Source organism: Vulpes lagopus, chromosome 7 (genome assembly GCF_018345385.1).
Source record: "Vulpes lagopus strain Blue_001 chromosome 7, ASM1834538v1, whole genome shotgun sequence".
NCBI lineage: Eukaryota > Metazoa > Chordata > Mammalia > Carnivora > Canidae > Vulpes > Vulpes lagopus.
In genome coordinates, this window is record NC_054830.1 from 6,822,250 (window position 1) to 6,849,439 (window position 27,190).

Sequence of the window (27,190 nt, forward strand, 5' to 3'; positions counted from 1 at the left end):
AAGCAACCTACAGCAAAGACCATACACTAGTCCAACAAACAAAGGAGAGGAACATTATTTTATAGAGAAGGAGAAAGTTGGGAGGGGTTGTTTGAACAAGAGTCCTTTGGAGAAAAAGAAGTCAGGGTGACGATAGTTTCTCATTGACTGAGTTGCTAGAGTAGTCTATTTCTTGTAGGAGATGCAATGTGCATCTTCTGTTGGGGGCTGTAATTTCCTGTTGAGGATTCTTCCATAGGGAAATTTATAATTGATCATTCTTACAGTGACTAAGGAGTGGTACCCCGTGAGAGCGTCCCCTCTGGCCTCCTGACTGCATTTTAGTAAAGTTTCTCTTCCCACAAGAGAATAAATTACAATTCTATTATATCAGCAGGTTCACTACCTAGTCCATGACATATCCCTGGGAGGCAAATCCCTCAAGCCAAGGCAAATTACAGCAATTCAAAATTCTCTCCCTTTGCACTAAAAGACAGTTTAGAGGATTCCTAAGACTTATTATAGGCTGTTCCTTTCCAATGTAATGTCATACCTGCCTCCTTCTATGACATGACTAATGACATCCCTTAAGCTTTGCCATGGCTAATATTGAGAACTTTTCCACTCTGGGTCTCCCAAATTATAATATGTGTGTGTATTGTTGTTGTTGTTTTCTTGTTACCTGAAACGGATGGTCAAGCTTTTGGGCTTTTTTTTTTAAGATTTTATTTATTCATGAAAGACAAAGAGAGAGAGAGCGCAAAAGACAGGCAGAGGGAGAAGCAGGCTCCCTGCAGGGAGGGAGCCTGATGCGGGACTCAATCCCTGGACCCCGGGGATCATGACCTGAGCTGAAGGCAGGTGCTCAACCACTGAGCCACTCGGGAGTCCCAAACTCTTGACCTTTTAACTCAAAATCATAATAGAAATCAGAGGTCCATTAGGCATAACAGTTGCTTTTCTAACCCAGTAAAGAAGACAGTAGACTCAGCCACACATCTAGACAAGCCATCTTATTTAAAATTAGGATCACCTCTTTACCTCCAGTGTAGTATCAGAGACTCCAGACTGAGGTGCCTCTTACCTCAAGTGCAGTCGGCAGCTCCCTTCCCAGGTAAGGGGAATCACAGGCAGGAGGCTGAACTATGTTGGGAAAAAAAAAAAAAAGAATCATGAGGGAGCACCTGGGTGGCTCAGTGGTAGAAAACCTGCCTTTGGCTCAGGTCGTGAACCACAGGTCCTGAGATTGAGTCCCGAGTCCGGCGTAGGACTCCCTGCAGGGAGTCTGCTTCTCCCTCTGCCTACATCTCTGCCTCTCTGTGTGTGTGTGTTTCTCGTGAATAAATAAAATCTTTTTTAAAAAAAGAGAGAATCATGAATAGTGAATTTATGTTGCTATAAGAAAAGCTCAATTGCAGCTATGCAGCGACTGTATTCATTGTCTCCGCGGGAAACATTCAGCAACAGTTGTGCAATGAAGAGTATGATGCATTCATGCCTGCACCAAGATTTGTTGTTTTTAAAGATTTTATTTATTTATTCATGAGAGACACAGAGAGAGAGGGGAGCAGACACACAGGCAGAAGGAGAAGCAGGCTCCATGCAGGGTGCCCGATATGGGATTCGATCCCGGGATTTGAAAGCAACTGTTATTCAACTAAGATGTCTAAGAGAACCGGGCTTAGGAGGAAAGTAAAGCGGTTCCCACTCAGAGTCCTCCAGCGTTTGGCAGAACTGGTGGCCGCGCAGCCCGCCCTTCCCCCGAGGCCCCGCCCCTCCCCCCGAGGCCCCGCCCCTTGCGCGGTTCGCGGAGACCAGAAAGGCGCGTGCGCAGGGCGGCGGCCATCTTGGCCGCGCGCCACTCTCGCGTCTGAGGGGGCGGTTCTCGCCTCTCAGCGCCCGGCCTCTGAGAGGCCCCGCGGGAAGGAAGGCGCCCAAGAGGGAGGCGCGGGGTCAGAGGTTCCTTCCTCGAGAGCCGCGGCGGATTGGCCCTCGGGGCGGCGTCCGTAGCCGGCCAGGCCTTTTCTGGTCGCGGCGACTCGGGCTGTAGCGTCCCCCGCCCCCGGTAGCCTGGCGGGTGTGTCTCTTGTGGGGCGGGCACGCGGTGCTCTTGGGAATGTCGGTTATTGAAGTTGGGTAAGTTCTCCGGTGGAGAGGGGGGCCCTGGCGGGTCATTAGGGGGCACCTGTGTGTGACATAAATAAATGCAGGAGTGCAGGGATTCGCCTGAGTAGGAAGCCGAGCGCGGCGGAGTCCTGTCAACGCCGGGAGCTTCGAGCGTAGGAGTCCCTGAGGGGAAGGACGAGGCGGCCCGGCTGCCCTTAGCTGGAACCGAATCGACCCAGAGTAGGAGGAGTTTGGACAGGTGGGTGTTTCTTGCGGGTATTCGTCTGGAAATACCTCCTTAAAATCTGTAGCGGCAATCACATGAACGTCCGTGGAACCATATCCCTGTTCCCTAATTGTTAAGATTTTGTCTCTCCTTATACGTATTGTTACGATTAACCTTTTTTATTTTTTTAATTTTTTTTTAAGATTTTATTTATTTATTCATGAGAGACACAGAGACTGAGAGGCAGAGACAGGCAGAGGGAGAAGCAGGCTCCATGCAGGGAGCCCGACATGGGACTTGATCCCGGGTGTCCAGGATCCCACCCTGGGCCAAAGGCAGCGCTAAACTGCTGAGCCACCCGGGCTGCCCCAATGAACTTTTTTTTTTTTTTAATTATTTATTCATAAGAGACAGAGAGAGGCAGAGACATAGGCAGAGGGAGAAGCAGGCTCCATGCGGGGATCCCATCCCAGGACCCCAGGACCAGGACCTGAGCCAAAAACCGGTATCTGCTCAACCGCTGAGCCCCGCAGGCGTCCCATTTTTAGTATGTTTTATTTAATCCAACTTACCTAGTTATAAATATAAACTTACTCGTGAAATTAACAAGAGAATTATTAATGAGGAATTTTACATTTGTTTCCTTTTGTAATAAATTGCTGGAACCCAGTGTAGACGCTGGATCTCAGTGCGGATGCTAAGTTTTCATTGGAAATTCTTGATCTGTATTTAGCTCTTACTGTTTTGCTGTTGAAAAGGATCTCCGGGGGATCCCTGGGTGGCCTACAGCAGTTTAGCTTCGCCTTCAACCCAGGGTGTGATCCTGGAGACCCGGGATTGAGTCCCACGTTGGGCTCCCTGCATGGAACCTGCTTCTCCCTCTGCCTGTGTCTCTGCCCCTCTCTCTCTGTGTCATGGATAAATAAATAAAATATTAAAAAAAAAAGGAAAGAAAAGAAAAGGATCTCCAAGCCTAGATTGTTCAAACATACTGAAAAGCTTTTTTTAGTAACCGAATCAATTTTATTTCTAAATTCTAATTAGTTAAAAGTAGATAAGATTAAGAATCTAATCCCTCAGTCACACTAGCCACATTTCTGCCAGAGAACCAGCCAGTGGCTGCCCAGTTAAGACTGCAAGTTTAGCCACTTGAACGTTTCTGTGTACTTTGTAACATACCCCATTGGGAAGCAGGTGAGTTCAAGTTGTCCCATGGTTTATTAGGGATGAGAAGCATTTAGTCAAGGTGCACTTCTCTCATAGTCTCATACTTTCGTTGCAGTAATCCTTGGGTGATACTTGGCAGCAGGGGAATCTGTTCTCTAACGATCTTTCATTGGAGGGTTTCGTATCACTTGTCAGTCTTTGCCTCAGTCTCTTTTTACATGGTGGGAGGAGAGGTTACAAAATAATGTTTTTCCTAATTCTTTCATTCTTTTTCCATTCTTTAGCTATGCAGCTTTCTTTTCCCACCTCCCCGTCCTCTGCACTTTTTTCTTTTTGGAGGATCACAATGTATTCTTGGACTTTTCTTTAATTCACTGTGTTATAATCAATTGCAGTCATTTATTTTGATGCTCAGACTGTCCCATATTTGCCCAAGGGTAGTCCTTAAATCCCATGTCCTTTCAACATAACTATTAGTCTTTAAGTGTAAAATAAATCCCCAGTTCACTTTGTACTTTCTTGTTACAGACTTGTCATCAGTGATTTCTCCAAAAAACCTATTTTCTTTTAGATACCAAAATCTGTGATAAATGGGCTCGGTGCTACTCGGGTATAATCATGTCTAGGCCTTTCAATGGATGTCTAAAATACATATTTCCTTACATTTTAAGTTCATACTCCTATTCCCAGTAAAAACTTAATATTACATGGGGGTTTTTGCCTTCTTTTATGTTATACTTGTGTCTCTTTTCTGTTAAGAAATCTTGGTTCCTAATAGCATTAATGTATCATTTTATACTATAGTGTATGTATAGTAGTTTTAAAAATTGTAATACCAAGACACCTGGTTGAGTGTCAGCCTTTGGCTCGGGGCATGATCTCAGGTTCTGGGATCGAGTCTCATCAAGGGAGCCTGCTTCTCCCTCTGCCTATGTCTCTCTCTCTCTCAATGAATGAATGAATGAATGAGTAAAAATTGCAATACCAATATTACTATCAACTGTAGACTTACTCAGTAAACTGTTTAGTTTCTTTGCATTTCTTTTTGTCCTTATAGATTTATATTAAGGATGTAAAGTTCAGAGTACCATGCCCAAATATGTGCATGAACTTTGAGTCTTTTCTCTGCATGGTTATCAGTTTGATACACTTCAGAAGTAAAGGCAAATTGCAGCTGAGAGGCTATTTAAATAGACACTGGGGACGCCTGGGTGGCTCAGCGGTTGAGCATCTGCCAGCATCTGCCTTTGGCTCAGGTCATGATCCCAGGGTTCTGGGATGCAGTCATCATCGGGCTTCCTGCAGGGAGCCTGCTTCTCCCTTTGCCTATGTCTCTGCCTCTCTCTATGTCTCCCATGAATAAATAAGTTAAAAAAAAAAAGGACACTGAACAGAATATGTTAGCCCAATCTGTGAGAGCAAAATATTTACTGGTTATTGATTAGATGAATCCAGTAATTTGAATAATATTGAATGTTGAGTACAGGGCCCTAATAGATGGACCACAGTGTTACCGTTATAGTAATACACCATAAGACACCTTTAGTTTTTTCCAGGTTTAAGAAGAAGCAAAATTGGGCTGTTAAATGGAGAAGCAGTTGGAAATAATCACTCCTTTATTAATTAGATTTTGTATAATAAGTTTGCATCCTTGAAGGCCATGTTTTAAATTAATTGGGCCTATTAACTATTTTACCTGGGGAGTCTATGGGGTTGCATTTTAATAAGCCTACCTGTGTGTGCTAAAGATTGAATTTTAAATTATCATTCTTATGTTAGAGCATCTATGTCCAATATGGGATGTTTCAGGGTACTGGGTACTGTGACTAAGGGAGATTTAGGCAAGGTGTTAAAATATTCAGGGACATTTGTTGAAGATGGTAAGGCAAACTTTTCTCAGGACCATGGAAATAGGTATAGGCGCCACTGTGATGGGATTTTATAGTGTAGGAGAGAGACTGAGCTCAATTCCAAATGAATACAGCATGGGCAAGTAGAAATCTATAGCCAGGGATCAGAGTAGGGGTTAATGAATAGAAAATTATTAAGAGGAAAAAAAAAAAAACTGTTAAGAGGAAGGAGGAGGTAAGGAGGATTCTGGCTAAAACAGCCTAACAAGATTCTTACTAAAGACAGATCAGGGCAGCTTGGGTGGCTCAGCGGTTTAGCGCCCCTTCAGCCCAGGATGTGATCCTGGAAACCCAGGATCAAGTTCCGCATCAGGCTCCTTGCAGGGAGCCTTCTTCTCCCTCTGCCTGTGTCTCTGCCTCTCTCTGTGTGTCTTCCATGAATAAGTAAATAAAATCTTAAAAAAAAAAAAAAAAAAAAAAAGATCAGAGTGATCAGACATCACCTGGGAAATGCCTAGAGGATGAGGAATCTGATCGGATATTGAGGGTGATCATGTATTCAGAGTTCTAGGCAAACTGACTTAGCATTTTTGCTAAAACTGATTTTATAAGGAGGTGGCCTAGATGTTGGATGGAAGATGCTAGACACAAATTAATGCATAACATGACTTGATATATTCAAAAACAGACAAAATTACAGTGTTAGAAGTCAGAATAGTGCTTCCATTTGAAGAAGAGAAAGCAATTTAGATGAGGCATATGAGTGCTTCAGAGGTGGAAAAATTCATGATAATGTACTGTACACTTGATGTTCTACGCTTGTTTGAATGTATAATTCAATACAATGTTTGAAAAATGAACTCAACTATAATTTCCAAGTGTTTCAAAGGACCAATAAAAGGAACATAAAGCATAAATAATAAAAATGAAAGTATAAGGAAGGAAGGAAGGAATTTTAAAAAGGCAAATTTTAATGAAAAAAAGAACTAAGAGGGACACCTGAGTGGCTGAGTGATTTAGCGCCACCTTCAGCCCAGGGCGTGATCCTGGAGTCCCGGGATCAGGTCCCCCCTATCAGGCTCCCTGCATGGAGCCTGCTTCTCCCTCTGCCTGTGTCTTCTCTGCCTCTCTCTCTCTCGAATATATAAGTAAAATCTTTTTTTTTTCAAAGTGGGGTTTTTTTAAGAAAAAAATAAATTTTGGGCAAAATCTGGTTTAGCACTCCACCTGCTTGCAACATTTTATACTCTTTGGTTAAGACATAGGAGATTGGTCAGATCTCTTACATGAATGTTTCTAAGCTGATAGGCCACTGAAGTAGAGCAATATTTGAAATGAATTCTGAGTTTATTTTGTTTGCCATGGAATTCTGCTTTGGAACAAAAGTTGAATATTACTTTTTAGGCTAGTAGGATGTCAGTTTTTCAAGAGTCTTCTGAAATTGTTTTTCTATTGTCTTTATCTTGTATAGAGCTAGTCCTGCATTTGCTAAGAAAAATCCTTGGGTGTGTGTTGAAGGCAGAGGATAATGTTCCTTATCTGTTCATATTTTTTCCCTAACACTTATCACCAACTAATAGAAGACATGTATTGTTTATAATCTATTTAGCTCTTTGGGATGTAGAAAATCTAAGTATAGGACATTTTCTGTCAGTTCACTGTGCTGTCCTAGTAGCTAGTGTATTATGTAGCAAAGGGAAGAACTTTAATAAATATTTGCATAATGAATGAAGGCATAAGCTGATATAAGGACTTGGAGGAAGGCAACTGGGTCTATATGATTTTGCCAACTGGAGGAACTCAAAAATGTCTGAATTAAATAAGCCGTTTATGCTTGGGATCCCAAGACCACCTTCATGCTCAGCAATGCGGTGGGACTCCCAAGACTCATGCTGTTAAACCCACCATTATAGTTTATTAAAACCAAAGGATACATATCAGAATCAGCAAAGGGATAAGACATATGGGATTAATTCCAGAACAAACTAGGCACAAGCATCCAGGTGTCTTTTCCCAGTACAGTCAAATGGGCATTGCTTAATATTCCTAGTAATAATGTGTAACATCCCATATGAAATATTGCCAACCAAGGAAACTCACTTGACATATTAGGCTATTCAGCTGGATTGCTGCAACAAAAATACTACAGATTGGGGGCTTATAAACAACAGAAATTTCTCATAGTTCTGTAGGCTGGCAAAATCAAGATCAAAATGCCTGCAGATCTGGTGTCAGGTGAGGACCTACTTGTTAATGGAAGGCAGTCTTCTCACACGGCAGAAGGGGTCTCTTATTTTTTTTTTTTTAATTTATTTATGATAGTCACAGAGAGAGAGAGAGAGAGAGGCAGAGACACAGGCAGAGGGAGAAGCAGGCTCCATGCACCGGGAGCCCAATGTGGGATTCGATCTCGGGTCTCCAGGATCGCGCCCTGGGCCAAAGGCAGGTGCCAAACCGCTGCGCCACCCAGGGATCCCCAGAAGGGGTCTCTTATAAAAGCACTAATCCCATAATTAAAAGGCCCCATCTCCAGACACCATCACACTGGGGATTAGGTTTCAATATGCAAAGAGGCGGGGAGGTACAGATGTTCAGTCTGTAGTCCCTGAGCTTTGGTGTCCAAGTTTTTATTGTGGGTCAGTCGCATAGGCATGCACCACCTGCATGGCTGACTTAGACACAATCCAACCTGAGTTCCAACTGTTAGAACATTGCCCAAAGTCTCAGGTGTATAAAAACAGATGTTCACCATAAATCACATTGTTAGCCTAAACTATCCGGTCAAACTGTTACTGTGTGGTCCAAGGCTTCAGGTGTACAAAAACATTATCAGGCCGGGTACTCCATGGTTTTGGGTCATCTTGCAGATGTCCCGGCAAGAGTAGGTCTCAGACAGGCCTTTCTCAGGGAAGTGCAGGACTTGAGCAACGCACACCTGCTGAGTTAATCATTTTTGCGTATCACTTTATGATCATTGTCCAGGTGTGTTAGAGAATAACAATAACTTCAGGAATTCAAGCTTTTGAGATAGAGTAACCTGTATCCAGATTCTGGCTCTTCCTAATTGATGATCTTGGGCCAGTGACTATTTTTGTCTTGTATAAAGTGCCTTAACTGAAGAATGACAGTAATAATAATTATGTTGATAATCATATGAGTTACTATTGCTTCTGGTACCTAGTAGGCATTCAGTAAATGATGATTGTTATTTATATTCATGTGGTATACTACTCTACAATTTTTAAAGGCTTTCACTAATATAACTTCATCTTCTACAGAGAGCTGATTAATGAATGATGCTTCATGACAGCTGAGTAATGCCTGTTGCTTAAAGGCTGATGGTATGTGGTAAGATTCCACTACTACTTAAGAGGAATTGAGATTGACCTATCCACTAAGTTCAGACACTGTCTTGAAGGACTTTGGAAAAAAGAAAAGTTCAGGCAGATTCTGCTGTCATACCCACGGGATGCCAGCCATTGATCTTTTCTCTTGTGGTAAGCCCTTGTTGATGCTCCTGTCAGAGATTGCTTTACCTGGCCTGTGAACAGCCTGTCTTGTGGTCAGGGTCTAAACAGGCCTGTTTCTATGCTGTCTAGGAGGGGGCCTAAAGAGATAAGAACATCCTGATTTCTACATCCTGGAATTTGGGAAGGAGAATTTGAGGATGGGCATTTTTGTGGGAGAGGGTCTGCTTGATCACATGATGAGATTCATTATTTTTGGCCAAAGAAAACAACAACTTTACCTCTCTGGACTTCAAGTTTCTTTTTCTGAAAAATGGGATTATTAAACTTTTCCTTCCAAAGCTCTAAACCCTTCTGATTTCAAATAAGGCAGTTTGCTTGGGTATTTTATGGCAACAGCATGTGTGTCAATTCAGAATTAGTGTGGAGTAGCTTCTAGCCTGAGTGGAAACTGCACGACCTGGGTTCTCAGTTTTTTTTCTTCTCCCCAAGGTCATCTTTCTCAAGATTTTTTCTGTCTTCATGAGGAAAAGTCAGAAGGGGAAAGGATAGTGACCAAGTGTCTTATAAATTATTCTCAGGTAAGTAGGAACTTTATTCTTTTATAAAAGTACATGCTTCTGGAGTGCCTGGCTAACTCAGCCAGTTAAATTTCTGCCTTTATCTTAGTTCCTGATCCCAGGGTCCTGGGATTGAGTCCCACATCAAGCTCCCAGTCCAGCAGAGAGTCTGCTTCTCCCTCTACCCCACCCCTAACCAGCCAGCTTATGCTCTCTTACTTGTTCACTCTCAAATAAATAAAATATTTTCTAAGTACATATTTATTCCTATTAAGTAGATATGTTTTCTTCTAGTGGAATGGAATATCTTTAGATATATATAAGGCCTGCTTAAGGACTTGAGTAGCCAGTTAAATCTCCTTATGTTGTAGGATTTTTTAATGAGGTTGACAAATGACATAGGGAAATGATATTATTATCTCAGTATTTACTAATTCAGTCCAGCTCACATCTATGCTGATTGTGTGCTCTCATTGTGCTATGATACACTGTGACAGAGTGAACATATGTTTCTCAGAATTTGTGCTATCACTGGAGTAATCATTCACCACCATTTATTGTGTCTATAATGTGTTCAGACTATGGTAAGTCCTGTCAATAGAGGAGAATAAGACTAGAAAAGGGTATAATATAGTTGTGGTGAGATACATTCAGTTGGGTGAAAGAGGTGCTCTTAAAGCTATATGACTGGATGATGTCACCAGTGAATATGTCCAGATAGGAGAATGGGCATGAGGACTAACAAGCCCTGGGAGAGATGATGGGAGAACATGGAATGCTGTCTAAGCTTTAGGTCTCCCATTTTCTTCATTGAACACGGATGTAGATGGTGACTGCCTGATGCTGGGATGTTTGTGGTGATTTAGGACCCAGTGACCTTTGACGATGTGGCTGTGGAATTCACCCAGGAAGAGTGGACTTTGCTGGATCAAACTCAAAGAAGGCCATACAGAGATGTGGTGCTGGAGAACTACAAGAATCTAGCTTCAACAGGTAAGGCTGGTGCCATATCTTCATTTCGCTTTTTCTGCAACAAATCTTTAAGTGACGGTGTTCTAGACTCTGCCTACTAATGGCAATACAGCAGTTAAAAAAAAAGAGAAACATTGTTTTTGTTTTTGTAGATCTTACATTGAAGTGGCTTCCTCTTGAAAATGAAGATGTTTTTATTTCCTCTGTGGAATGAAAGACTTAGGACTTCAAAAATGTTTTAACATACGAGTTTGAGCCTAGATTTCAGGGGGAAAGATGGGCATCCCTTTTGGTCAACGATGAGAGAGTATATGTTTGCATTTTAGTTTCATTTGGAAGTTTATTGGTTTGATACAGTTGTCACAAACATTTTATTGTTTCTCAAGTTATAACTGACAGTATTTGGTATTCCTGAAGGGCAGAATCTTAGTCCTGATTTATGGAATTATTTGTCATCCCTTTAGTGTTCTTGTATCAACCTTCTTTCTCTGCTAGTCAAGCACCAAGTGTGCAGACCAGGTCTGATCTTTCAGGTGGAACAAAAAGGAGAGTGGAGGATGGTGGGAAGAGTTCTGTAAAGTAAGGGAAAGAGGAGAGTTTATTTAAAAAAAAAAACAAAAACAAAAAAAAACAGCAGGAATCCATAAGAGTTGCAGTCTATTTGGAAATGTGAAATAAGCTTTTGAAGGTGAATTTTTCCTGAGAATGCTAGTACCTTTGGTTTCTCTGGTTCCTTGGGTATTTCAGACTTCTTTTTTTTTTTTAATGATAAATTTATTTTTTTATTGGTGTTCAATTTGCCAACATACAGAATAACACCCAGTGCTCATCCTGTCAAGTGCCCCCCTCAGTGCCCGGCACCCATTCACCCCCACCTCCCGCCCTCCTCCCCTTCCACCACCCCTAGTTCGTTTCCCAGAGTTAGGAGTCTTCAGACTTCAACTTCTTACCCACTTTTCTGAAATTTCCTTTTGGCCTGACAGTAAGATCTATTTCTTCTTTAAATTTTGCATTTAGCTCTTTATCCATTTCCTTTCAGCTTGCTTTCCTGGTTATGGTGCTTTTTGTTCACCATCAGTCTCAATATTTATAGAGTCATTTCTTAAAACACCAACCAAATTGATCAGGACTTTATCATTGCCAAATTCTTTTTTTTTTTTTTTTTAAGATTGTATTTATTTATTAATGAGAGACACAGAGAGAAAAAAAAAAAAAAATGAGAGACACAGAGAGAGAGAGAGAGCAGCAGAGGGAGAAGCAGGCTCCACACAGGGAACCCAACGTGGGACTCGATCCTAGGTCTCCAGGATCAGGCCCTGGGCTCAAGGCGGTGCTAAACCACTGAGCCACCCAGGCTGCCCCCAAATTCTTTTTTTTTTTTTTTTAATTTTTATTTATTTATGATAGTCACAGAGAGAGAGAGAGGCAGAGACACAGGCAGAGGGAGAAGCAGGCTCCATGCACCGGGAGCCCGATGTGGGATTCGATCCCGGGTCTCCAGGATCACGCCCTGGGCCAAAGGCAGGCGCTAAACCGCTGCACCACCCCCAAATTCTTAATATAGACAGATTTCTCAATCTCTATATATTCATTTCCTTTTATTTTGTAATCTGTTTTAAGTGAGACTTTGAAAGTAAGTACATATCAGTCTTTATTTTTAACACTTTCCTTCTATCATTTATTTTTCCAAGACCTTAATGTTTTTTTTAATCTTATTTCAGATTGGGAGATTTGTCTTAATTCCAAATGGTCAGCACCTCAGCAGAATATTTTGCAGGGGAAAACACCCAGTGTGGTAGAAATGGTAAGATTCACAGTGTGTAATACTTTGCCTTCCACATCAATGGAAGATTGGAAATTCCATAAATAGAAAAGCAGCATGATAACCATAACAGACATTTGGGGCTAGTGTTATTCATCCCAAACAAAACTGTCTCTCACAGAGTCTGAGCGTTATGAATTTGACAAACACTTTAAATACTCCCTAAGATATATTCACATAGTATTCACTTAGTATTTCCATATATATAATTCAGATAAAGTTTTGGATAATTTCATCTCAGTTGGTTATCAGCTAAGCTCTCTAAGAATACCTGTGAAAGTAAAGACTATTACAGAACTTTTTAGCAGAATGGTCACTTTATTCTGTTTGAAAGCACTCAGGTCTGGAACCCTGCACTGCATGCAGTGAAAATTGAAGAAAAAACAAAAACTAAAGTCATACTGGTGTGTTTCATGTATAGTATAACAGAATTCAAGATAGAGGGGAGGATTTCTGAATATAATAAAGCTGGATAACTTTTATAAGTCATCGCTAATTTCTTCATCAACAGGAAAGAAACCATATTGGAGAGGAATTTGTTTAATTTTAACCATTGGGAAAAGGCCTTCAGTGAACACTCCTGCTTTAAGATTTACAGATTACTCACGTTAGAAAACTTGTGAGTGCAATCAGTGTGTAAAAGCCTTCACAACTCTGCTCTTAATGTACACAACAAAACCCATAGTAGAAGCCTTAGAAGTACAATCAGTGTGAAACCATCTTCAGCCAAAATCCACATCTGGTTCACAAGAAAATTTAGACTCACAGGAAACTGACTGTGGGAAAAGCATTCCTTCATCCTCACACTGTAATGTAAGAATTCATAGAATTCATGAATTCATAGAATTCATAGAGGCTGTATGCCTTTAAGGAATGTAGGAAAGCTTTTTCACATTCTGTAGGCTTTTTTGTACATATGCAAGTTAACAGAAAAAATCCTACAAATATAAAGAATGTGGGAAAACCTTTATTTGATCTTCATGTCGTAATTCAACATTTAAGAACTCAAAGTGGAAAAAAAAAAACTCAAAGTGAACTGATGCCTATGGAATGTAAGAAATTTGAGAAAGCTTTTCCTTACTCCCCAAATCTTGCTAAATGTATACAATTTCATAGAGAAACACTGTTTGCAAGGAGCATAGTAAAGAGTTTACTTGCTTCCCAAAACTCAATATTCACATGTGAGTTCACACTGGAGAAAAACCCTCTGAGTGTAGTAAATGTCAGAAAGCCTTCACTGATTATTCAAGTCTTAGAAAACACAGAACTCACACTGGAGAGAAGCCTTGTAAATGTAAGGAATGTGGAAACGCCTCACTATATAGTTTCTCATACCTTACCATACATATAAGAACTCACACTGGCAAGGAACCTTAACAATATAAGGAACATGGGAAATCCTCTAGTAACTCCTCTTGTTTTAAAAGTCACATGCAAACCCACTTTGAGTAAAACCCTATAATTATAATCAGTGTGGGAAAGCCTTTATTTGATCATCATTTCTTAATATTGAGTAATACTGAGTGTAGAAAGACATTTTGAGTGTAAGGAATATGGGAAATCATTTAGATATTCCACACACTTTAGTCAACATAAAAGAACACATACTGGAAAGAAGCCATATCAATGTAAAAAGTGTGGGAGAGCCTTCACTATTTCGTCAGGCATTATAGTACACATGAGAACTCACACTGGTGGAGGACCTTGTGGATGACCTTTTGAATGTAAGGACTGTGAGAATGCCTTTACCATCCACATACCTTATTCAACATTTAAGAATTCACAGTGGGAAATAAAAATGTAATAAAAACATTAAAAAAAAAAAAAAAAGAATTCACAGCGTGGGGAGAGAGACTGCCTGGGTGGCTCAGTGGGTTAAACATCTGCCATCCCCCCCCCCCCCCCCAAGTCTTGATCCCAGCGTCCTGGGATCAATTCCTGCATCGGGCTCCCTGCTTAGGAGAGAGCCTGCTTTTCTCTCTCCTGTTTCTCCCTGTGCTTGTGCACGCACACACACACTCTCTCTCTCTCTCAAATAAATAAAATCTTAAAAACTCAATAGAAGCCACATAGAGATGAGGGATGTGGGAAAACCTTTTAGTACTTCTTCATTCGTTAATGAATGTATAAGATTGCACACTTGAGAAAAGTTTATGCTTACAGAGAATATGGGAAAGCCTTTTTACTTTATCTTATAAAACATACTAATTCACAGTGAAGGTGACCTTATTAATAAGGAATATAGAAACCCTTTAGCTTTGCCTTATACTTTACTATTCAGCTGTGATATCATAGGTATGAAAAATCTTGCAAATGTAAAAAGTGTAGGATTAAAAAAATTTTTTTTTAATTTTTATTTTTATTTATTTATGATAGTCACACAGGGAGAGAGAGAGAGGCAGAGACATAGGCAGAGGGAGAAGCAGGCTCCATGCACAGGGAGCCCGACGTGGGATTCGATCCCGGGCCAAAGGCAGGTGCTAAACCGCTGCGCCACTCAAGGATCCCTAAAAAAAATTTTTATCCTCCACTTTGGAAAAATAAGAAAACACACATTAGGAAAGATCCCATGAGAGAAAGGGATATAGGAAGACCTTTGATTGTTCTTTGTTATTAGGAAACATAATTCACACTGGAGAGGAACTGCAAATTATAAATGTAGTGAATGTGGAAAAGACTTTATGTTACACGGAATAAGTCACTTAGTCTGTGAACGTAAAAACTTCTTTCAGTAAATATCTTACATGTATTTTTTACAAAAATTGATATCCTAAAAGGGTTTTTTATTTTTCAATTTGCCAACATATAGCATATCACCCAGTGCTCATCCTATCAAGTGCCCCCATCAATGCCCATCACCCAGTCACCCCAACCCCCGCCCACCTCCCTTTCCACTACCCCTAAAAGGGTTTTTTAAATGAAAAATCTTAAAGGGAAAGAAAGAAAAACCTTTGTTACAAAAGATGTTTTGTTTTGTTTTGTTTTGTTACAAAAGGTTTTAAAATAAAACCTAAAAGTGTAAAAATTTGGTAAAGTTTTAGAGTAGCAAATTTTTACTTACTACATACAAGAAAATTGATACCAGAAAAGAAAACCATTTTTATTTAAATGAGTTGACTCTCTGCATGTGTCTCTTCTTAAAGTAGACCTGTAGATTTAAAGACCAATAATGTTGAACATCTTTTTCACGTATTTGTCACCCATTTATCTCTGGTGAATTGTATGTTCAAATATCTTTTTTCTTGTTAAGAGTCTTTGGTTTGTTATTATTTTTTAAGATTGTATTCATTTATTCGTGAGAGACACAGAGAGAGAGGCAGAGACACAGGCAGAGGGAGAAGCAGGCTCCACGCAGGGAGCCTGATGTAGGACTCAATCCTGGACCTCCAGGACCATGCCCCAGGCTGAAGGCAGGCGCTAAACCGCTGAGTCACCCAGCGATTCCCTGGTTTATTATTGAGTTTGGTTTTCTTAACAGGTTTATTGAGGTATAATTGCTATGCAATAAACTATACGTATTTTAAGTGTATGACTTAAGTTTTGATGCATGCACACATCCATGAAACTATCAATTGTTTTCCTGTACACTAGCAATGAATAAATAGAATTTGATATTTCAAACACAATACTATTTATATCAGCACAACAAAAGTCTAGGGAAAATTATAAAACTGATGAACAAACCCAAAGAACTAAATAAATAGGTATTTAATGTTCATGGATAGACTATATTGTCAAGATGTTAGTTCTTCCCAACCTGACCAATAGATTCAATCCAATCAAAATTGCAGCTACTTATTTTGTGGATATTGACAAACTGATTCTGATGTTTATATGGAGATGCAAAAGACCCAAATTGACAACACAGTATTGAAGGAGTAGAACAAAGTTGGAGGACTGAAACTATGTGGCTTCAAGATTTAATATAAAGCTACGGTAAGCCAGCCTCGTATTTGGTAAGAGAATAGACAGATTGATAGAACTGAACACAGCTGAGAAATAGGTCCACATAAGTAGTCAGCTGGTCTTTTGACAGAAGAGCAAAAGCAATGGAATGGAATAAGATAATTCTTTCCAACAGATGATGCTGGAACAACTAGTCATCCACATGCAAAAGAATGAATCTAGATCCTGAACACTCTTCATAAAAATTAACTCAAAATGCATTGTAAACCTAAGTGGAAAATATGCAACTATAAGCCCCTAGAAGATAATATAGGAGAAACCTAAATGTTATTGGGTATAGCGATACCTTTCTTTTTTTTTTAAGATTTTACTTATTTATTCATGAGAGGCAACAAAGAGAGGCAGAGACATAGGCAGAAGGAGAAGCAGGCTCCATGCAGGGAGCCCGACGTGGGACTTGATCCCTGGTCTCCAAGATCACGCCCTGGGCCGAAGGTGGCGCTAAACCACTGAGCCACCTGGGCTGCCCATCCTTTTTAAATATAAAACTGAAAACTCGATCTATAAAAGAAATAATTGGTAAACTGGACTTTATTAAAATTAAAAACTGGGATCCCTGGGTGGCGCAGCAGTTTGGCGCCTGCCTTTGGCCCAGGGCGGGATCCTGGAGACCCTGGATCGAATCCCATGTCAGGCTCCCTGCATGGAGCCTGCTTCTTCCTTTGCCTGTGTCTCTGCCTCTCTCTCTCTCTCTCTGTGACTATCATGAATAAATAAATAAGAAACCTTTAAAAAAATAAATAAAAAAATTAAATTAAAAACTTACGTTCTGTTAAAGACATCAGGACTGTGGCAAGCATGGATTTGGAGAAAATATCTGCAAAAGACACATTTGGATAAAGGACTGTTACTCAAAATACATAAGGAACTCTTAAAACTCAACATTAAGAATAGCTTTTCAAAAATGGGCCAAAAACCTTAACACACTTCACCACAGATATACAAATGGCAAATAAGCATTTGTGAAAAGATGTTCCACATCATGTCATCAGAAAAATACAAATTAAAATGGGATATCCCCACACATCTATGGGGATGGTCGAAATCTGGAGCACTAATAGCACCAAATGCTTCTTTGCTGGTGGGAATACAAAATTGTACAAGTGCTTTGGAATAGTTTGGTCGTTTCTTATAAAATTAAACATTCTCCTGTAAAATTATCCAGTAGACAGGGTCCTTGGTATTTATCCAAAGAAGTTGAAAACTTAGGTTCATTCAAAAACCAGCACATGGTGTTGCAGGGTTTTTTTATTATTATTATTTCCACATGAATGTTTGTAGCAGATTTTTTTATTATTATTATTCCTAATTGCCAAAACTTCAGTAGGTGAATGAATGTCTTCAGCAGGTAACTGAATAGACTGGTGCATCCAGACAATGGAATATCCAGCACTTAAAAGGAATGAGCTATCAGGCCTTGAAAAGACCTGGAAGCACCTTAAATGCCTATTACTAAATGAAAGAAGACAACCTGGAAGGGTTACATATTGTATGTTTCTAACTCTAGGACATCCTGAAAAAGGCAAGACTGTGGAGATCAGTGGTGGTTGTAGGGAGGAGTAGATGGAGATATGAATAGGCAAAGCACAAGCATTTTGAAGGCAGTGAAATAGCCTTGTATGACGCTAAAGTGGTGAAAGTCATGCTGCATGCTGTATTTGTCCAGACCTTAGAGTACGCAACACAGAAAGTGAACCCTAAGGGCTATGGGTGATGGTAATGTGTCAGTGTTGGTTTATCAGTTGTAACAAATTTACCACACTGGTGTGAGATGTTAGTAGTGGTGGAAGTTATTCATGTGTAGAGGCAGGAGTATATGGGAACTCTGTACCTTGTTCAGTTTCATTTTGAACCTAAAATTGTTGTTTAAAAAAGTCTTAAAGTAAATAGAGACCTTTGTATCCCCAAACTGTGGGCAGGAAACAAGATGAAATTTGCCTTTAAAAGTATTCCATTAAAAATATGGTCCTATGGGAAAGCAAGTGTGATTCAGGTAGCTGAACCTCAGAATCACTCCTATGATACATTACTGATCCTTAAGAAATAGACAAGATGTTCCTGTCTGACTTTCAGAAGTGCTATTGATCATTGGCTGCAGTAGGCCTCTCATTCCTCCTCCTCCTTCCTACCTTTATGAATGATAAGCAGCCAGCATTTTATTTTTTAAAAGGTTATTTATTTTTTTTAGTAATATCTGCTTCCAGTGTGGGGTTTGAACTCACAACCCTGAGGTCAATAGTCACATGGTCTTCTGGCTGAGCCAGTCAGATGCTCCCAATCCCTTTCTTAAAACAAATGTCTGTTCTGATTATCCTTTCTTCCTCTCACAACTATATACTGAGTGTGTGAGGAGTAAATAACTTGTCTCTCCACAAATCTTCTAGAGTAACACTCAAAGCAAACCCAAGCAGTCTTTTCCAGATTGGACCTGATTTAGTTGTCAAGATTCTGGACATAGATAGAACTTGAGTCTGATGCTATGGGCACAAGGTTTGGGCATGTTTTTATAGGCAGTGACTATTTGTGTATGTGGAAAGTATATAAGTAATTTGTGACAGACTGTGATGATTTTATTTTATTTATTTATTTTTTTGACTGTGATGATTTTAAAACATGGCCACCAAATTCTTTGACCTCCCTTGAATCTGGGCATACTTTCAGCCTTTTCCTAGAGGAGTACAATATAAATAAATGGTGCCATATGATTTCCCAGTCTAGGCCATAAGAGACCGTTTCCCTCCTGGTTATCTTGGCATTTTCTCTGTTGGTATATTTCCTGTTGGTATGCAAACAGTTCTGCTGTGACATGGTGGGGCTACATGGAGGTGCTCCTGTCAGCCATCACCATGTTCTCAGCCTTCTAGCTATTTCAAGGAAGGCAACCAGATGCACGTGTGAGTCTCCAGATGATGACTCCAGTCTCAATGTCTTTCGAGTCACCTTGAGCTGTGTGAGTCTTCCCAAGTAAGGCCCCTGGTCTTTATAGGGCAGAGACAAGCCATTAATTCCCTTTGTGTCTTGTCCAAATTCTTGACTTTTGGTCTGTGAAAATAACAAAATGGTGGTGGGTGCACACCAGCAGTTTTCAGACTTTTTGACCTCTGGACTCCTTTATACTCTTCAAAATCGAGTACCCAAAATGCTTCATTTTATGGGCATTGTATCTATGAGTATTTGACATTAGAAGTTAAGACAGATGTTTCAAATATTTATGATTCATTTCATATTGTACATATTTGTGAAAAATAACTTTCCTAAAATGAAAACAAAAAATGTGAGAAGTGAGAATCTCTTCTTGACCAAACTTTAGTTAAGTCTCCTAGGTTCATTGGGTTTTTTTTTTTTCTGGGTTCATCTGTGCATTTCCTTAAAATACCTATTTTAGTAAGAACCCTGCTAAGTCAGTTTATTTAGCGAGAGTTCCCCATCCTCCATTAGTGATCATTCTGAGTGTCTGGCTGGGTTCCTTATCCTCTACCATCTTTCAAGTGATTTCTGATCACCCTGGCCCATCTTTAGCAAAGATTCTGTTAGGTCAGTTCATCCAGAAACCCCCTAATCCTTCTTGTTTCCTCTTAGTAAATTTCTATCCACTGATTCCTATCCTGCTCCTTTGCTCTAAGTTCCCACTTACATGCTGTATTAGAACTTGTGCCCATTCTCTTTCCCACTGTAAAATCTTGTTGCAGTGGTCCCTGTACCTGTCTTAATGGCTGAAAAAAGTCTGCCTCACTATCTTTTTTTTTTTTTCTCACTATCTTTAATGAATGTCATAAAGTATTTTTTTTTTCCTTAACCAGATGAGTGACAAGCTTTACAAAAAAGATTTTATAAATCATTTTGTCTAGTGTAATTAAGAACAGCTGGAATCTTATACCTGCTTCTGCATTCAATTTTTTGCCATAAGTTGTTTTAGATAAAGTATATATAGAAAATTTGGCTTTATTGAGATACATAGTTGGAAAAGAGAAGTATTTTCATAGAATTTTGGCTCTTTGATACTTTGCCAAAACTCAACTAATGGTAGTTTCTTAAGGATTTAGCTGCACCATGGAGTATGAAGTTCTGTCAGCAAACCCTTGCTGTTCTTTTACATTACAAGTGGATTTTTCTTACACTTTGGATATTTTTCCCATATGTGATTTTTTTTTGAAGATTTTATTTATTTATTCAGAGAGAGAGAGAGGCAGAGACACAGGCAGAAGGAGAAGCAGGCTCCATACAGGGAGCCCGATGTGGGACTTGATCCTGGGACTCCAGGATCACGCCCTGAGCCAAAGGCAAACACTCAACCACTGAGCCACCCAGGCATCCCCTCAGATGTGATTTTGTGTCATCATATGTTACTTGGGTAGGAAATAGTTCACTATGGTATGCATATTTTTCAAATGTTGACCTATTTTATTATCCAGCATCAAACATCATCATGGACTAATACAACTATTGATAATAGCAAAAAGGTTTGTAAATGTTGAGAAACCTGCAACATCATGGTTGCAGTTATATACGTTTTCCAGATTTTTCTGTTGCCTCAAGGACATTTTTAAGGAAAACTGGATTTTTTTTTTTAATTTATCATGAGTCTGTGGCAGTGAAGAATACAGTGATTGTGGCACGTGGTGCCACTACCTTGATTTCTGCTAAGGTGTCAGCACTTATACCATCACCATTGCTTTTATAATCAGTATAAATGTTAACATGATAAAATGGTAAATAACAGAACTATTCTAACAATAGTTTTGACCTCACAGACTGCTTGAAAGTGTCTTGGGGTCCTTCAGCAGTCTGGCAACCACATTTTGAGAATTGCTATTATGTATCACTATGTTTGGGTAGTTTGTTACACAGCAGTAATGACCATAACAGACTTACTCTCTTTTTCTTCTTATGATTAGTCTTTTAAATGGTCTAGACAGTTAACTGGGAACATCCCAAGGACCCAGTGTGCTTCAGAATTTGGCTTGCTTTTTGCCCAAGTACATCCTGGGTGTTAAGGGCTCAGACTGGAGTCAGACTGTTGAAGTGTGGGCTCTGCTGTTTTGGTTTTGAGCTATATGTTTGGGGTACTTCCCTTAGCCTCTTCTAAGCCTCATTTCTTTGCTAAATGAGATCTAATAAGGCAAGTTATTTCTTACCAAATGTCAGTGGAAAGTTTCTAACAGTCATGACTCAGAAGGGCTGGTGAGAGCTCCCAGTTACTTTGCAATTTACTTTATGCCATGAAATGCCCTGAGCTTTGCATGGATTGAATCACTTCGTTTTCATTACAACTCTCTGAGGGAGCCACTGTTCCTATTCTGCTTATGTGATTTATGTGACATGAAATATCTACAATCATTTCTGGTGGATTCTAGCTTATCATTTCACTTTAAACTATCCCCCTCCCCCCCCCCCCTTTTTTTAAATTCATGAGAGACACACAGAGGCAGAGACACAGGCAGAGGGAGAAGCAGGCTCCATGCAGGGAGCCTGATGTGTGACTCGATCCCGGGACTCCAGGATCATGCCCAGGGCCGAAGGCAGGCGCTAAACCGCTGAGCCCATCCAGGGATCCCCCAATATTTCAGGATATTAACATGACAGTAATTAAGCACATGATTTTATTAGTAAGCCACTTACTCTGTAGATCCCAAAATGAACCTGAAAAACCCCCATGGCTGGCACCAGAGACCTATTAAATCACAGTAAAATCATATCAGAATAAGACTGTACTTTTTGCTTATTTTGCTTTTTAATAATCTTCAAATTTAGAGCACAAATAGAAGGGGTGTTTATTTTTCTCCACTGTTTTGGCTCCTGTAATAGTACAAACGATTTAATTTCAGGTTATCACAGTTACATGTTTTGGTTTTCAGGAATCTCAAGAAAATGAAAAATTTGTTACTGTCATCAAAATAAGAACCTAAATCTTCATTTGTCTATTGTAAAAAACTTCGCATTTGACAAAGGCAGGTAATTTTTTAAAAGTATACGTGACCATTTAATGAAGCTAGAGTTTTTAATTTTGGAACCCTGGAATCCCCCAGATTTAGCTTCTGGAAATTTGTATTGAAAAGTGTCTCAGAAAAAAAAAAAAAAAAAAGAAAAGTGTCTCAGCTCTTAACCTGTATGTGGTACAATTTTGCCAGGTTTTGATCTTGGTATAAATGGCCAGAGGGACTTTTATTTTTTCAAAAAAAAAGGGGGGGGGATCCCTGGGTGGCGCAGCGGTTTGGCGCCTGCCTTTGGCCCAGGGCGCGATCCTGGAGACCCAGGATCAAATCCCACGTCGGGCTCCCGGTGGATGGAGCCTGCTTCTCCCTCTGCCTATGTCTCTGCCTCTCTCTCTCTCTCTCTCTGTGACTATCATAAATAAATAAAAATTTAAAAAAAATTTTTTTTAAAAATCTGAAAATTTGGTCAATCAATAATACACAAACTAGAAATACAAATGCAGAGATTTCTAACGGAAGAAGAGTTAACCATTGAGATTGAAAGTCTGTGTTCTTTTTAAAGAGAAAAAATTTGTTTTAATTTTATTTATTTGACACAGAGCATGCAAACACAAGCAGGGGGAGTTGCTGCAGGAGAAGAAGAAACAGGGTCCCCACTGAGAACGGGAACTGGGTGTGGGGCTTGATCGCAGGATCCCGGGATCATGACCTGAGCCGAAGGCAGATGCCTAACCACCTGAGCCACCCAGGTGCTCCAAAAGCCTGTTTTCAACTTGAGGTCCTTTGTGCATTAAGAGTAAGGATTTTAGGCAAATGCATCACAATCACAAAGTGTTCTTGGATTGTATGAGCCTATGGTGGGTTGGTATAAATGCAGTTATCCTAACATGGCTTTTTACAAATGCTTTTGAGGAAATCTCCAGCATTTCTACACTGCTTACCCCAAATCTGAATGGACTGTCAAAGCCCATAAGGGCCGGGTTAAGAGAACCTGTGTCATTAGTTTTCAAATGAGATTCATACAAATGGAAAATTCACATCTGGTGCAGTAGTTTCTATGCCAACCCCATTCATGTCCCCAGGTCCTGCTTTCCACCTTGAAGTCATCTCTGTTGGTTCCCTCCCCCACTCCATACCACTCCTCTGTCCCAAACATTTGCAACCATGAGAGGTAGGATCTGCCCTTGTTAGTCCTTTGAGTAGAAGCGCTTTGAGGCAAGGGCCCAGGGTTGTTCACTGTAGTAGCAGGGAGCAGAGCTAGTTGTGAAGAGACATTCCACTGTGAATTCCTGGACCATTTGACTTTGGAATTTCTCTTTTCCCCCATTTCCCCAAAAAACTGTTAAACGATGGAATCAAATTTCACTAGTGAACTCTTCTAGGGTGTATTCCTAAGAATAAGCAGCCTAACCTGTGCAGCTGTGTCATTTCCTCTAGGAACAGGAAGCTCTGGGTTTGCACAGCGCAAAAACAAAGATGGCCAGGGCAGTTATTGGCCAAGGCTGTGTGTGTACAGTGGAGCTCAGGATGGGTAGTGGGTGTTTTACTTCTGTCTCAGAGTGTCCTGCTTTGTGCCCCAAGAAAAGTAGAGTCCTTGGTCAATAAAAGTGTGTAAACCCCCTCATAGTTCACCTAGCAGTACCTTGTAAGGCTGTGCTCATTATGTGGTAAAGAACAGACGCTTCCTTGAAATCTTTTTTTGGGGAAATGTAAATTGAAGAATTTACATTTAAATTTTTTTTTGTTGTGCCCAAGATTGCGAATCCGAGAAACCACCAAGGAACCTACACTGATGGAAGTACACGAGGGTTTATTTACAAGCTTGAGCTTGGGTCCAAGTATACTCCACACAGCAGAGCAGGGGCTTGGACCCTGAAGTGGGTTACAGCTGGATTTTTTATGGGCTGGTCTAGGGGGTTTTCAGAAGGGGTGGAGGAATTTTTTCCATTCCAATATGGGGGACAGGGTGGGGGAGTTTCTTAAGATCTGATATGGGATTCTCTGCCGAGGGCATTTGAGCTCTGTTGTCTTTCTGATAATGGGATTCCCTGTGGGGCCTAAGATGGCTGTACTTGTGCTAATGCTAAACTTGAGGTGGAATGGTCTTAATTTTCTCGGCCTCCACATTTTAAGTTTAAGTAATCCCTACACCCAACATGGGGCTGGAAATTAAAACTCCGAGATTAAGAGCTGCATGCTCCATCCGAGCCAGCCAGGTGCTGGAAAATTTTCCACTTTAAACACATGGTTCTAGGGCCTTCTGTTTACTGGCAGTATTTTATGGAGTTGGTCTGCCTGAGCAGCACAGCCCACCAGGAAGGGATTGAGATTTCTTTTAATCACAGATCTCCACTTCTGAGTAGCTCCATTAAATAATAACATGGTTCTCTTAATTCTTAAATCTGTGTCTAGGCAGATGTTTTATTCATAGAGGTATCAGGAAGAGTCACAAAGAGAGGGGGTTCTGGAGATTTTTTAAATCCTAAATTTGGAGTGTCCAAAAGTAGTAACAACACCCTCAAAGTACCTAAAATCCACCCCTTTCTCTACCGGATTGGGATTTTCACTTAAAAGTGAAACTGGACTCCATTTAGGCAGATCTAAGTCAGTCTTCAGGGCCCTTATGAAGTACTATTTCTTGTGGGTAGTCTTAAACCTCTGACACCCAACGTTTTGTTTTTTCGTTTTTGCTTTTTAAGTACCAGAATATAATTCTTTAAATCCAGTACGACCTCCGCGGGGACTTAGGAAGATAGGAGGGGCAGTGACCTCACAAGTGAATCCATAGTGGCTTAGAGGTGAGGTTTAAGGCCCTCTTTCTTGTTCCTGCTCAGTCCCTTTTTCGAAGTCTTGGAGAGCTACCGTTTCCCCTTGGGGAGATCGTATAGCGTCAAAGACAGCTCTGCGGTCAGGAGCAAGTTGCTCCACTCTTCGGTTGCCCCGGTTTTGTTTTTTGAGTCTACACCTAAGTCGGGGCTTGAATTCACCACCTGAGGTCAAGTGTCATTCCCTACGGACTGAGCCAGCCGGGAGCCCTCGCTTCCTCTTTGAGGGAATAGAAAGCCTTGACTTACCAGCGCCCCCTCCTCGGCCACGCCGCGCAGCTCCTCCCCGCACCTCAGGGCCCGGGGCAGGGGGCAGATCCGCTCGAGGCCTCACGCGGCCCGAGGCCGGAAGCGGAAGTGCGCCGGGCGGGTTCTCCCTTCCGGGCTGCTGCGGAAGCTGAGGCCTGCGCCTTCTCCCAAGGGCCGGCCGCCTCGCCCCGCGCTGACCCGGGTTGGGATTAGGAGAGGTCAAAGGCAGCGTTCCCGGCGCCAGCTGCTCCAGGGCCACGGCACTGCCTCCGGGCCCGGCCGTCCCTGCCGTTGCTCCCGGAGCCCCGACCGCCTTCCCTCCGCGGTCGCTCGTGACTTCGGCCCCGAGAGGAGGCGGGCGCGGAGATGCGGTCGGGCACCTTGGTGACGCCTTCAGCCCATCCCTGAAATTCTCCCCCAAATATTTTTACTTATTTTCCCACAAGGAAATGCCATTTTCTGTGTCTCATTTCCTGCAGTAACGGCGTTATTTTGAGAGAACGAGTTCACAAAGATCTTGCTCCCACTCCCCCGCCCCCCGGCCTGAGTTACGCGGATCCGTCCTCGCGCCCTGTGGACGATGGAGCTAGTCCCCACCGTGGCCCGGTTCTCCCCGTTTCTGCACCGGGGCCGAGTTTCAGAGATAAACTTGTGGGGTCACGTATAGTATTTCTGGGTGTTGCCAACCGACCCGGTCCAGGGGGCTTGTTCGACTGTGGAGCTTGAGAGTGTTTCCATGACCTTATGATCTAAACTGACTGAGCCACCCAAGCGCCCCCTGAATTGTGTTTTTGATAGAGTTGGTTAGGATTATTAAGTTTTATGAAATACTATTACAAGACATTTTTATTGTGTCATTGAAATGATCACACTATTTCCTCCTTTTATCTATGAATAAAACGAATTATATTAGATTTTCTAGTAAACATCTCTGGGATAAGCACAACTTGGTTCCGATGTACTATCATCATTTATTAATATGTTTGGTTTAAACTTTAGGTTATTTGTATCTGTGTTTATTCTTTTTAAGATTTTATTTGAGAGAGAGCGCAAGAGCAAGGGGAGAGAGAAGCAGACTACCTGCTAAGTAGTGGGGCTCCATCCCAGGACGCTGGGGTCCTGACATGGGCCTAAGGCACAGGCTTAACTGACTGAGCTGCCCAGGAGCCCCATGCATCTGTGTTTTTGTTTTTTAAAGATTTTATTTATTCATGAGAGACACAGAGAGATAGAGAGGCAGAGACACAGGCAGAGGGAGAAGCAGGCTCCATGCAGGGAGCCCAACGTGGGACTCCATCCTGGGACTCCAGGGTCACACTCTGGGCCGAAGGCAGCGCTAAACTGCTGAGCCACCCGGGCTGCCCTCATCTGTGTTTATTAATGAGATTTGCTTATAAGTTTTTTTTTTAATCATGGCTGTGTAATGTTTGATGTTAATATTATACCAGGCAGAAAGAACATTCTTCTTCCCTTTATACTCTTAGTCAAGGTAATTCCTTTGATAAATCAAGCTATTATGTAAAACTTATAAAAGAGGTGTCTGCCTCCTCCTCCTTTCTCCTATGTGGTAATTGTATAAGGTGTTGTAATAGAATAATCAAAATGCAAGCATGACATTGTGAATCTTGCACAATTGTGGAGTTTCACATAATGGCTAAATTTATAAATAAAACCTTCCAAGTATATAACTCTATATAAAGTATATAACTTTACAGATTCAGAAAGTTATTATCTCTACTAATATAGTACTATACAAACATGTGACATAGCCGGTCTTCATAAGTGTGTCTAATCACTGGAAATTTTTGAGTCAGGTTGGAGTTTTCTCCTCTGAATGGCAGAACCAACTTATACAACCCAAGCCTGGTATTTTCTTTGTGAGGAAATTTATTCATTCATTCATTCATTCATTCATTCATTCATGAGAGACACAGGCAGAGGGAGAAGCAGGCTCCATGCAGGGTGCCTGACGTGGGACTGGATCCTGGGTCTCCAGGATCACGCCCCAGGCCGAAGGCCGTGCTAAACTGCTGAGCCACCCAGGGATCCCTAGTGAGGAAATTTAAGT

At 41.1% G+C, this 27,190-nt stretch overlaps 2 protein-coding genes across 6 annotated transcripts in view; both read left to right on the forward strand.

The window, feature by feature from the left end:
* Positions 1-1,833: 1,833 nt before the first annotated feature.
* Positions 1,834-27,190, forward strand: part of LOC121496116 (zinc finger protein 559-like) — a 35,616-nt gene continuing 10,259 nt past the window's right edge. The window contains exons 1-7 of one of the 5 annotated variants that reach the window (XM_041764394.1): positions 1,834-2,115; positions 2,190-2,344; positions 8,607-8,825; positions 9,288-9,376; positions 10,222-10,348; positions 12,049-12,131; positions 21,971-22,143. In XM_041764394.1, coding sequence (XP_041620328.1) covers positions 8,798-8,825; positions 9,288-9,376; positions 10,222-10,348; positions 12,049-12,131; positions 21,971-22,021 — 378 coding nt within the window. In that variant the 5' untranslated portion in view covers positions 1,834-2,115; positions 2,190-2,344; positions 8,607-8,797 and the 3' untranslated portion in view covers positions 22,022-22,143. Of the gene's footprint in view, positions 2,116-2,189; positions 2,345-8,606; positions 8,826-9,287; positions 9,377-10,181; positions 10,349-12,048; positions 12,132-12,660; positions 14,025-21,970; positions 22,144-27,190 lie in introns of those variants that run through there. The other 4 variants (XM_041764395.1, XM_041764392.1, XR_005989112.1 and 1 more) reach the window with 4 other exon arrangements.
* Positions 12,076-27,190, forward strand: part of LOC121496114 (zinc finger protein 177-like) — a 29,477-nt gene continuing 14,362 nt past the window's right edge. Inside the window, exon 1 of the mRNA XM_041764391.1 lies at positions 12,076-12,131. The gene's annotated coding sequence lies outside the window, so the exon portion shown is untranslated. The remainder of the gene's footprint in view (positions 12,132-27,190) is intronic.